The sequence below is a fragment of the Mesoplodon bidens genome (genome assembly GCF_964165515.1).
Source record: "Mesoplodon bidens genome assembly, chromosome: 1".
Classification (NCBI taxonomy): Eukaryota; Metazoa; Chordata; class Mammalia; order Artiodactyla; family Ziphiidae; genus Mesoplodon; species Mesoplodon bidens.
This window is the reverse complement of record NC_138176.1, coordinates 148,606,725-148,619,257: the sequence shown is the minus strand read 5'-3', so window position 1 is coordinate 148,619,257 and position 12,533 is coordinate 148,606,725. Positions and strand designations below refer to the sequence as shown.

Here is a 12,533-nt window from a genome sequence, read left to right as displayed (position 1 = left end):
TATTTGATGAAGGAAGAAGTTTTTAAGGTCAAGTTTAGAGTGATGATTCAAGTATACTATTACATAAAATCAGAGTGTATGAGTAAAATCTCATTAAAGCTAAAAATTACAAAGAATATTATTCAAATTCAAATATATATATATATATTTTTTAATATATTTATTTATTTATTTTTGGCTGTGTTGTGTCATCGTTGCTGTGCACGGCCTTTCTTCGTTGTGGTGCACAGGCTCCTTGTTGCGGTGAATTCTCTTGTTGCGGAGCACGGGCTCTAGGCACACGGGCTTCAGTAGTTGCAGCACGCAGGCTCAGTAGTTGTGTCTCATGGGCTCTAGAGCGCAGGCTCTGTAGTTGTGGCACGCGGGCTTAGTTGCTCCACGGCATGTGGGATCTTCCCGGACCAGGGCTCGAACCCCTGTCCCCTGCATTGGCAGGCGGATTCTTAACCACTGTGCTACCAGGGAAGTCCTCACAAATATTTTTGAACAGCTACTGTATACAGTGGAGTCTATTATGTGCCACTGAGAATGCAAAGATGGAAAGAGACTTGGTATTTATTGCAAATAACTTAAAATTTTTGTAAAGTAAGTAAAAAATAATAAAACTCAAATATATAAGAAAAATATATTTTATATATATGCATATATATACACACACACATATATATAAACCTTCAAAGGTTTCTTGCCATATATGTATATGGCAAAACTGTTTCTAAATTTTAGGAGATATCAATAACGTCTGTGCTCTGGTGACCTAATTGTAGCAAATACTTTAGAATAAATGTTTGTCTTGATTGTAATTTTGTAAGAATAGCACTGATAGCATGTTGTATTAGAAGCTTAGAAGAGAGAAGTAAAGTCGATACTAATTGAACTCTTCATACCTGTGGGTTGGGTGTTTGTTTGTTTTAGCGGAGTAGGTCTTTTTTTTTCTTAATTCCACTATTCTTACCTCATAAAGAGAACAAAAGAGTTCCTTGGCTCTTCTAATTCTTAAAAAAATGTAGACACTGTCCAGCAGTTATTCCCTAAACTTTCCACTCTCATAGCTCCCAAAGCACTTGATGCACACTTATGCTCTTGTCTTTCCTGGTTGCAGTAGAGTGTGTATCCTCCCCCTTCTCCTATCAAAGCCCCTCCCCTGTGCCCTGATACTGCCCTTTCCTGCCTCTTCAGGAACCTCCCACCATTAATGAGGATCCCTTCATCTCCTGTATTTTCAGCTTCCTTCCCCACAACTAGATCCTTGCCATTGACTCAAGTTTTTCCACTTTTAAAAGCAAAACAAAATGAAACCTCCCTCAACCCACTGAGTAATTCTTATCTCTCTCTTCCTTTTTGTAGCCAAACTTCTTAGAGGAATCGTCTATGCTCACTGTCTCCATTTCCTCACCTCCCAATCATGTCTCAACTGCTCAAACAAGGGACCCTGCCTAAAGTCATCAGTGACCTCCATGCAGCTAAATCCAGTCATACTTTTTAGTCTTCATCTTACTTGATACTCTCAGCAGCTATACACTTTTTTACTTTGGCTTCCACGGTGCTAAACTACCCTGCTTTCCTCCCACTTCTGGCTGTTGCTACTCAGCCCCCTTTGACAGATAATCCTTTCTCATTTGACCTCTTAGTACCAGAGCCAGGTGTACTCTGGTACTAGAGAATAGTAGGAGATGAGGACAGAGATACAAGCAACGATGAGCTCATGCAGGGGGCTTATTGTAATATATTAAATGTATTACTGTCACTGCTAATAATATACTTTTGTATGTCTAATTTCATAAAACACTCAAGCATGGTGAGCTTTTTATTTGCCTAACTTCTATCTATCACTATTAAGGAGCAACAAGCATTGAAAAATATGATCTCCGTACAAATATGTGGACTCCTGTAGCCAATATGAATGGGAGGAGGCTGCAGTTCGGCGTTGCAGTGTTAGATGACAAACTGTATGTGGTTGGAGGAAGAGATGGACTGAAGACTTTGAATACTGTAGAATGCTACAACCCCAAAACAAAAACTTGGAGTGTGATGCCTCCTATGTCTACACATAGGCATGGCCTTGGTAAGCATAACTGCAGATTCGTTCATAAGGTCATACCCTAGGCTTGCACGGCATTTTCACATTCTTTACCAGGCAGAAGAGCAGTGTGGCAGCTGCTGGGCCAACAGCAGTCACCAAGCGTTCCTGCACGTGCTCCCTGTCATCTGAGAAGCAGAAACAGAGAAAACAGGCCTGTACATAAATGTATATTGTGCAACCAGCACAAGTGAAAGTGTGAATATTTAAGAACTGTGGTGTACCACGATGGACTGACAAGCCACCTTTTGACATGTGGGTTCTATGTTGACAATTAGTGTTATCTAACCTAATTGAAATGCATACTTATTTAAAAACCTTTAGCATTATTGTTTTTCATCTATATCCCTTATTTTTTAAGCAGAAATGAGTACGACACAGAAAAATTTTGAGGTGGCACAGAGAATGTAATGATAGAGACTTTTTATTCTTTAATTCTATAATTCACTGAGCAGATATTGATTAGTGTGTGCTATATGCCATGCTCTGTGTTCTGTAGGTATACAAAGATGAGGAAGATGAGGCTTGCAATGTATGTGTATCATCCAGATTTTGCTGCATAACAAGCCACTTTCAAAACTTGGAGGCTTAAACCATGAACCATTTATTTAGCTCGTGGATCTGTGTATCAGCTGGGCAGTTCTTCTGGTCTGGACTGTCTTAGGAGATTTCTGCTGGGTTTTCTCATGAATCTAGGTTGGGCAGGCAGGCTGGTTGGTTGATCTAGAATGACCTCACTCACGTGTGTACTGGTAGACAGGCTGTCAGCCTGGGCAGCAGAGGCAACTGGGCTATATGATGCAATCATTCAGGCTAGCCCAGGCTTCTGCACATGGTGGCAGTCACAGGGTTTCAAAAGCCGGAAGAGAAGGCATGCTCCAATGCACAAACACTTTTCAAGCTTCTGCTTGCCTCTTGTTTGCTAACATCCCATTGGCCAAAACAAGTCACATGGCCAAGCCCAGATTCAAAGGATAGAGAAATAGACTCCTCCTCTTGATGGGAGGACCTACAAGAATCACTTTGAAAATAAGCATGTATTCTGGGAAAGGAAGAATATGTGACCATATCGTCAATTTATCACAATTTGGAAAATGTTTAAAATAGTCGCAATAAAGAATTTGATAGGTTATCATAAAAGATGAGTTAAAAGATGAATGAGTAGCAGTGAAAGGATAGTTGAGTTTGGATAGCATAGGTTTCTACTATACTCAATTTATTAATACTGAGCACCACAGTAGAGGTTGCCCAAAAGGCCAGTGAAAAATATCTAGGCATGAAGATTGGTATGGTGGTGGGTACAGCAAAAAATCAAAGAGACAAGGGATTCTACTAGTTGCATTTAGGTTTCAATGAAAGATGATCTTAAATTTCAAGTTAGGTAAGTGAGTAAAACCAGACAGTTGGGGCTAAGGTACTGAGAGAAGAGCTTAAAATTAACTATATGAAATTTAACAAAGAACCATAACCATAACACATTACTCTTGAGTCCATAAAATCAACGATTACGTAGGCACAGAACGGGAAGATACATCTTAAAAGCAACATGAACAGGACTTACAAATTTGTGTTGACCATAAAATCCAGGGTCAAAAGTGTGATTCAGCTGCAAACTTTCCCCTACTATGGGGAAAAGAAAATCAATTCTAACTTAAGATAAATCTTATAGATATAGTATTACATAGAATGAGAATGCCCATGATCCAGCTATGTCTTGTGCAGATGAGATTGTGCATGGAATACTATCATTAGTTCTAGGTACCATACAAAAGACTTTATTGAACTGCAGCAAGTTCAGAGGAGAATGATCATATCACTCAAAGTGTCTTCCTTAAGCCTTTATTTCCATTTTTGTGTCATTCAAAACAGCTTTGTTGTAACTAGTTTACCTTATAATAAATAATGTTTTAAATTTGAACTTATAAAAGAAATCTTTATTTAAGTAAATTTTAAATTACTTAATTACACTCACACACACATATATATAATTGAATATGTATTATATGTAATTGGAGATAGATAGATTAGATAGATAGATAGATCTCCTATAGCCAGTACTGGCAGGACACAAATGAGTGGAATGATATGTTGGTTTTGGTCATACATGAATGGTGACTATTTATGTCATCTGGCCATGATTTCACAAAAGTCAATGTCTTCGTATCACAATATTTGTGTTTTGGCCTTCGAGTGATACATACTTATATCTCACCTGACTATGGTCATATCATACCTCTTCTCAAAACCCTCTGCTGGCTTTCCATCTCATTTAGAATAAAATCCAAAGTCCTTACAATAGTCCCAACCACCATGTGATTTGACTCCACCCTTCCTCTCTCCTACTCTCTCCCCCTTACTCACCTTCCACAGCCAACTGGCCTCCTTGCTGTATGTACCACAGACACACTAAGCATGCCTCAGGGCCTTTGTACATACTGTTCTCTTTATCTCACCTTCTTCTCCCCCAGATACCTTCATGTCTGGTTTCCTAACTTCATTCACATTTTTGTTCAAATGTCACTTTATCTGAGAGGTCTCCCTTGATCCTCTCTACTCTTTTATTTTGCTCCATTTTTTTTCTTTAAAAAAATTTTTTTAAGATATAATTATTTATTTATTTATTTATTTTTGTCTGTTGGGTCTTTGTTGCTGAACGAGGGCTTTCTCTAGTTGTGGCAAGAGGGGTCTACTCTTCGTTGCAGTGAGCGGGCTTCCTATTACAGTGGCTTCTCCTGTTGCAGAGCACGGGCTCTAGGCGCACGGGCTTTGGTAGTTGCCGCACACAGGCTCAGTAGTTGTGGCATGCGGGTTCTAGAGCGCAGGCTCCGTAGTTGTGGCTCAAGGGCTTAGTTGCTCCTTGGCATGTGGGATCTTCCCAGACCAGGGATCGAACCCGTGTCCCCTGCATTGGCAGGCAGATTCTTATCCACTGTGCCACCAGGTAAGTCCCGCTACTTTTTTTTTCTTATTAGCACTTATCAATGCCTGAAATATACTTTGTATCTGTTTCCTAACTAAAATGTTAGGTCGGGGCTTCCCTGGTGGCACAGTGGTTAAGAATCTGCCTGCCAATGCGGGGGACATGGGTTCAAGCCCTGGCCCAGGAAGAACCCACATGCCACGGAGAAGCTAGCCCTGTGTGCCACAACTGCTGAGCCTGTGCTCTGGAGCCCACGAGCCAGAGCTGCTGAAGCCTGCATGCCTGGAGCCTGTGCTCCGCAGCAAGAGAGGCCACCACAGTGAGGCCTGCACAGTGCAATGAGGAGTGGCCCCCGCTCTCCACAACTAGAGAAAGCCTGCATGTAGCAATGAAGACCCAAAGCAGCCAAAAATAAATAAATAAATGATTAAAATAAAATAAAATATTAGGTCCATCAGGGTAGAGCCCTTATCTATTATGTTCTACTAAGTGCCTGACACTTAGTAGAGACTCAATAGCTATTTGTTGAATAAATGAACAAATGAAATTTGGCTTGGTTCCCTCGCAGTGAAACACACCAATAGATTGTGGGATCAAATCTACAGCAAAATCTCATGAATTTGAATTAAAGGGAGAAAAGAATAAAATTGCTGTGTTCTAATATATTATAAATCCAAATTATTGAAAAATGTTTTAAATATGGCAATGTGTGTGCATCTTGTATTTTTTTAAAATACCTTTCCCCTGTTGGACCTCAAAATACTGCCTCTAAAACTTTTAAGGGCTACAGTGCTATTGCTCCCGCTCACCCACCCACCTATCTACCAAGAAGAGCTATGAGGAAGCCAGATATCTTTTTTTTAAATTTTTATTATTTTTTAGAATAATTATTTATTTTATTTATTTTTGGCTGTGTTGGGTCTTCGTTTCTGTGCGAGGGCTTTCTCCAGTTGTGGCAAGCGGGGGCCACTCTTCATCGCGGTGCGCGGGCCTCACTGTCGCGGCCTCTCGTTGCGGAGCACAGGCTCCAGACACGCAGGCTCAGTAATTGTGGCTCACTGGCCTAGTTGCTCCATGACATGTGGGATCTTCCCAGACCAGGGCTCGAACCCGTGTCCTCTGCACTGGCAGGCAGATTCTCAACCACTGCGCCACCAGGGAAGCCCACCAGATATCTTTATCATAAATTTTTGCCTAGTTAAATTTGCATGTTAAAGGTTCATTGTACTTGCATTTCAGTTAAAAGATTTTTAAGTCATTGCTTCTTTCCTGTCTCCTTGTAGGTGTGGCTGTATTGGAAGGTCCTATGTATGCAGTAGGAGGGCATGATGGTTGGAGCTATCTGAATACAGTGGAAAGATGGGACCCTCAGGCTCGCCAGTGGAATTTTGTTGCCACTATGTCCACTCCCAGAAGCACAGTAGGCGTGGCAGTACTAAGTGGAAAGTAAGGAAATATTTAAGGTTCCACTTAAAACACAATAAATTAAATGTATTAAGCTATATCTTGTCCAACTTAAAGATATATAGAAATCATGAGGGAAATAACTCTGAGTGATGTAAACAAACTTTTTAAATAGTCTCTTTTTATAATAGCTCTAAATATAAATAGCTCAACATTGTTAGTCTTTTATTCTAATGTGCAGATATTATAAATTTCTAGTTGTCATTTTGAGTGAATAAATTTTATATGAATATTCAATGTAGTCAAAATCTGGTGGTTCATATAGCTTTAAAAGTATATGGTCTTGGGCTTCTCTGGTGGCGCAGCGGTTGAGAGTCCGCCTGCCGATGCAGGGGACACGGGTTCGTGCCCCGGTCCGGGAAGATCCCACATGCCGCGGAGTGGCTAGGCCCGTGGGCCGTGGCCGCTGGGCCTGAGCGTCCGGAGCCTGTGCTCTGCAACGGGAGAGGCCACAACGGTGAGAGGCCCACGTACTGCAAAAAAAAAAAGTTGTATGGTCTCTCTCATGTTTCCCTGAATAATTCTTTCCATTTCTTCTACTGATTTTTCCTTACTTTTACTTCCTTCTTATCTTGATAAACTGCTGAAAACTAGAATGCATTTAGAAAGAGGTGCTTTCTTGCTTCTTATCTGCTCTAAATAGAGTAAACAAATTTGGATAGAGCCACCACTCAAATACTAAATACATAGTATCTTTTTCAGGCCTTTCTTCCATAAAATGAAGCCCTTATGGTTATTAAATAAAAGTTGTTTGTTGCATACCTTTACTCACTTAAAATGTTTTATCATCATTTCCAGGAAGAGGAAAGAACCAAGGTTAAAACATAGAGACTTAAAATTATTTGTTGGATTGTTACTGATATCAAAAAAATGAGAAAATGTTAGAAATATTTTTATATTTTATGACCTAAGGTCTTGTTTCCTCAGAACCTGTTAGTTGCGTCCTTTTTTTGTTGTTAATTTTTAGCATGATTACAAGTAATAAGATACAGAAATAGAAAACCATTTTTTAAATATATCTGATCTCAATACACCTCCCTTCATTTGTTTTAGCTAAAGAAATGACTTCAAATTTTATCACTACATTTCTTTCCTAGTTCTTTGGTAGAAGAGTCAGCCACCAAAGAGTATAGAAAGTGAAGAAAAAGAAATTACTATTTCTGGCTAGAAGTATTTATTTCTAATAGAAGACATAAGAATAAATGCCTTCTCTAAAACCTGATTTCCAGACCTACAGTATCCTGGACTTCTAGGCATAGAAGTATCTTACTTTCTTACCTTTTCTTGCTCTCTAATGAGAAATAAATATTTCTGTATTTAACCTAGCTGAAGCACAATTTATTGAGTATAATTCTGAGAGTACCTAATAATATCAGAAGCTAAGGACTTCTTATCTACTAAGTAGTAAGACAGTTGATTTTGAAAGTATCATATATCTACGTTGTGATTTTAACTGGTTTATTGGGGTAGACTGGTCACTTTGTCCCTAACCTTAACTCTCTCCCTTTCATTCTTCATTTTAGAGACTCACCTAATGTTCTGCCTAAAACACAAATAGGACCATGTCACTTTCCTACTTAAAACCTTTCAGTAGCTTATCTGACCAAGCCTCCTTTTTGATCTTGCCTCTGTCCACCTCTCTAGCCTCTTCTCTCTCCTCTACCCATGCATAATACACTCCAGCAAAACTAATCTATTTGTGAAAAATACATTTTGTTTCACATTCCTATTATCTTTTAACCGACACCATCTTTCTTAGAATATTGTTTCCCCCACTTTCCTTCCTGGCAAACTCAGCATCCTTGAAACTTGCTTAAAAATCACCTCCAGGAAACCTCCAATCCCCACTCTCGTCTCTTCATTCCCCCTGCACTGATTGTCCATTCCATCCTCAGCAATTTTACTGTATATAATTTGTATATAATTGTATTGCAGCATGTACCACTCTATTATTGTAGTTATTGACTGGTCCATCTCCTATAGCAGATCATGGTCTTCAGTGACCTGATCTGACTTCTTGTTTCTTACACCTAGCACAGTATCCAGCACATAAATCTGAAGTGTGCAACCTTAGTGAAGAACATCCTGGTACCAATTATATGCAGTAGTGCTTTAATCACCCCAAGAAGAGGATGTGTTAATCCATCAACCACCATTTTTCTAAGCTTGCACTAAAATTAAGTAGCAATGTTTTAAAATATTTTGTTAGTTTCCATTTTGGGGTACAAATCCAGAACCTGGAAAAAATAGAAATTATGTTGTTAATATTTTAAATATGCAGTTGATTGAAAATATTACTTATATATCTTCTCTCTACCAGTCCTTTGTGATTTAAAACAAATCATTTCTCTATGCCTCAATTTTTTAAATTTATAAAATGAAAAGCCCAGTTAAATACTGTTTTTGTTATTTTAGATTATTTTACAATGCTTCCTGATGCAAAATGTGGTTCGTTTCTTTAGGGAAGAATTGTTTTGATGTTTTATGAGTTACACTCTGTATCTTAAAATTTTGAAAATGTTAAAATTTTTATTTCTGCCATGTTTAACAGAAAGAAGCTTAGTCTAAACTTCCAGTTGCTCAGGCTACTTTTAAGCCATTGGCTGGCAAATACTTTTGTCAATAGAATCTTTCTTTCAAGTGAAATCTTACAAAAACCTCGATACTTAAGGCAAATGGAGGTTCAAGTTTATAATAAGCTTATTTTAAATTTATTATAAGTTTGAGTTTATAATATTTACTTACTGTAAAAATCAATGTAGAAGAATAAGTCTGTTTTAAAGAACACAGATTATTTCTGTTTTGTTTTGGTTGTCCAGTATGAAGAAAATCCTGATTCACAGATAAGAAGCTGAAATTGGTAATAGTTATTTTAACTACTAGAGCAATTTAATTGGAATCACAGGAAATTCTTCAGTTAAATTGCTCAAGTAGTTTGAAAGTAGTAGACATTTTTTTTCTCAGCTGAATCTCAAACAGTATCTACCAACCACTTGTATTCTTGATCATAATTTTAGAAGTCAGGTGAAACCTAAATCTTATTTTTAAATATTTAGTACAATACTATTGCAAGTTGACATAATGTTTCTCTTTTTATTGTAATAGATATTGTCATGGGGAAGAAAGATGAGTTCTGAATCTTGCATGACGTTTAATTGAGCCAGGTGATATTTTTGAAACTTAAAACTACTTTTTAATCTTTAATTTTTAATGAACCATTTTGGGGGCCCCCTAACATCCTCCACAAAGTCCTGGTCTTAGAATACAGTTTGAAAACCATTGCATGAGATATGATTCTTCAGAAAGTATTACAATACATTTTAGCCCTTAATATTATCTCAATATGAATGTTGTTTGTACATTTAACATCTCCTAAAATACCATTTCCTAAAAGAATGCAAATAGAGACAATTTATTTTTCCCCTTTAACACATACCATGTTTACCATGTGCCAGGCAATATTCAAAGTACTTTAAATTTGATCACCAGTAATCCTGTGAGGCATGGCTTCTAGATTTTATGGATGATGAAGTTCAGGCAGACGGAGATTAAATAACTTGTCCACAGTCACAGCTAGTAAGTGATAAGTGGTAGAACCAGGATTCAAACCCAGAGAGTCTGGCTCCAGAGTTCATGCTCTAAATCACTGTACTACACCACTTTTCACAAGGAAGACCCATGAATTCACTGTGAAGAGGGTAGGGTGCTGGAAGCCTATGATACTATATGTGTGTGTGTACATACATTTTTAGTTATTGACATTTTCTAGTAGTTGATTCCTTCTAATATTCTATGATCCATATTTAGGTAATTATTTTTCCAAGTATTAGTTAAAGATGAGGACAGCTTAATATTAAGAACAGTAGCACAAAAAATAGTTTTTAACAGATAAAATTTTTAACAGATTAAAGTTTCAAATAAATTTCAAATTCCATACTATTAATATATTTTAAGTTTAGAACAAGACACTGCTACAAACATGTTTTGCTGTTTAAGATATGGTCGTCTTATTATTTAAGAACCTGTTTGAGTGTCATAGTTACTTTAAATTATGAATTAAAATTATGAAATCTGTCTTTAAAATATGTATATTTATCCAAATATAAATACTTAGAGTTTTAATGGGCAGAAATTTGATAGAGTTCAAATATTATTTCTCAAGAATTAAAAATAGCTAAATATTAACTAAGGCATCCATAAATTCAAAATGTGTGAGCTTTTGAACAAGCAGTGAACTGAATTTATTTTTTTTTTAAATGATAGAAAAAATATCTACAGAGAGCTTCCTAAGTGAATAGTAAGTGTAAGAAGATTTTGTGCTTGATAAAGAATATTCAAATGTTTAAATATTTAAAATATTTTATATTTTAAGTTCAGAGTGAAAAAACTTTTAAACTAATACAGTATATTGATTGATAATAAATTGGTTTACTAGGCAACGTTTAGGACGTTAACATACCAATAAATATAAATATGGTATGTTAACGTCCTAAACGTTGCCTAGTAAACCAATATATTTGAATCTATGGTTTTATTCTCATATTTCACTATTACAAGTACATACCAGATGACTCTTGACTGTCCAACTGCTCATTAATATAACTGTTGTCCTGGTTCTGCTTCTTCCTGGGTGACCATGTACAAGTCTCTTAATCTCCATGAACCCCAGTTTCTTCACCTGTGCAACAGGGATACAAATGGTTTGTCATAGCATCATTATAATAATTAAATTAATACATGTAAAGTGCCTCGCCTATGGTAGGTGCTCAGAGAAGGTTAGTTTCTTTCATTCATCACCAGGTCCTATCTTAGCTATTTAAGAAATATCATAGTATATTTATACACAATATTTTATCTATTTTAAGACATACTTTAACATCTCTAAAATTGTAATGCATTTTACACTCAATGGTAACTTGTCAAACAGATGGCAGCTGTGAAAATGTTGTCATTGTTTTCATGTGAGTTTATGTTTTCTTTTTTATATATATACAGAATAATATATGATATATACATGTGCCATTTAATTGGTAGCACATCTTTCTTTTTTTTAATATATTTATTTATTTATTTATTTTTGGCTGAATTGGGTCTTCATTGCTGCGCATGGGCTTTCTCTAGTTGTGCCTACTAGGGGCTACTCTTTGTTGCGGTGCTCAGACTTCTCATTGCAGTGGCTTCTCTTGTTGCAGAGCATGGGCTCTAGGCGCGTGGGCTTCAGTAGTTGTGGCACACGGGCTCAGTAGCTCTGGCTCGCGGGCTCTAGAGCACAGGCTCAGTAGTTGTGGCACACCAGCTTAGTTGCTCTGCGGCATGTGGGATCTTCCTGGAAGGGATCGAACCCATGTCCCCTTCGTTGGCAGGCAGATTCTTAACCACTGCACCACCAAGGAAGCCCCATCTTCTTTCTTAATGGCACATAAATTGACAGTATTTCTTATCATTGATAGGCACCTTGAATTCAATGAAATACCATAAGAATAACCTCTGTCTTATGCATAATAATAACACCATCTCTTATTTATCATCCCATTTGTTGTTTTTACAGACTTTATGCAGTTGGTGGTCGTGATGGCAGTTCTTGTCTCAAGTCAGTAGAATGTTTTGACCCTCATACTAATAAATGGACACTCTGTGCACAAATGTCAAAAAGGAGGGGGGGAGTAGGAGTCACTACCTGGAATGGATTGCTGTACGCCATCGGAGGCCATGACGCACCTGCATCCAACTTGACTTCCAGACTCTCAGACTGTGTGGAGAGGTAATTTCCTGTGAAGGAAAACTAGGAATAAAAAATCAAACCTAAGCCTCTGACACTTCCACACGAATTGATAACTCTTTATTGAGCATCCACCATGTGCAAGGCAGTTCCTGAGGAGGTCTGTAAACACTGGGTGGTCTGCTCAGGCCATCTCTCAGTCTGTCACCAAGAGCCTACTCAGTCTTCTCTCAATCTGACCTTAGAATTGATTATACAATTTATTAATTGAATCATATGACAAACATTTATTGTGTACCTATTTTGTACTGGACATTGTACCTAATAAGAAAAGGGGTTTGACAGAATTC

At 37.5% G+C, this 12,533-nt stretch overlaps 1 protein-coding gene across 4 annotated transcripts in view; it reads left to right on the top strand.

Moving 5' to 3' along the window:
* Positions 1 to 12,533, top strand: part of KLHL5 (kelch like family member 5) — a 76,916-nt gene that overhangs the window by 56,870 nt on the left and 7,513 nt on the right. For all 4 annotated transcript variants that reach the window (XM_081234774.1, XM_081234775.1, XM_081234773.1 and 1 more), the window contains 3 exons: positions 1,841 to 2,065; positions 6,284 to 6,446; positions 12,013 to 12,225. In XM_081234774.1, the coding sequence (XP_081090900.1) occupies positions 1,841 to 2,065; positions 6,284 to 6,446; positions 12,013 to 12,225 (601 nt within the window). The remainder of the gene's footprint in view (positions 1 to 1,840; positions 2,066 to 6,283; positions 6,447 to 12,012; positions 12,226 to 12,533) is intronic.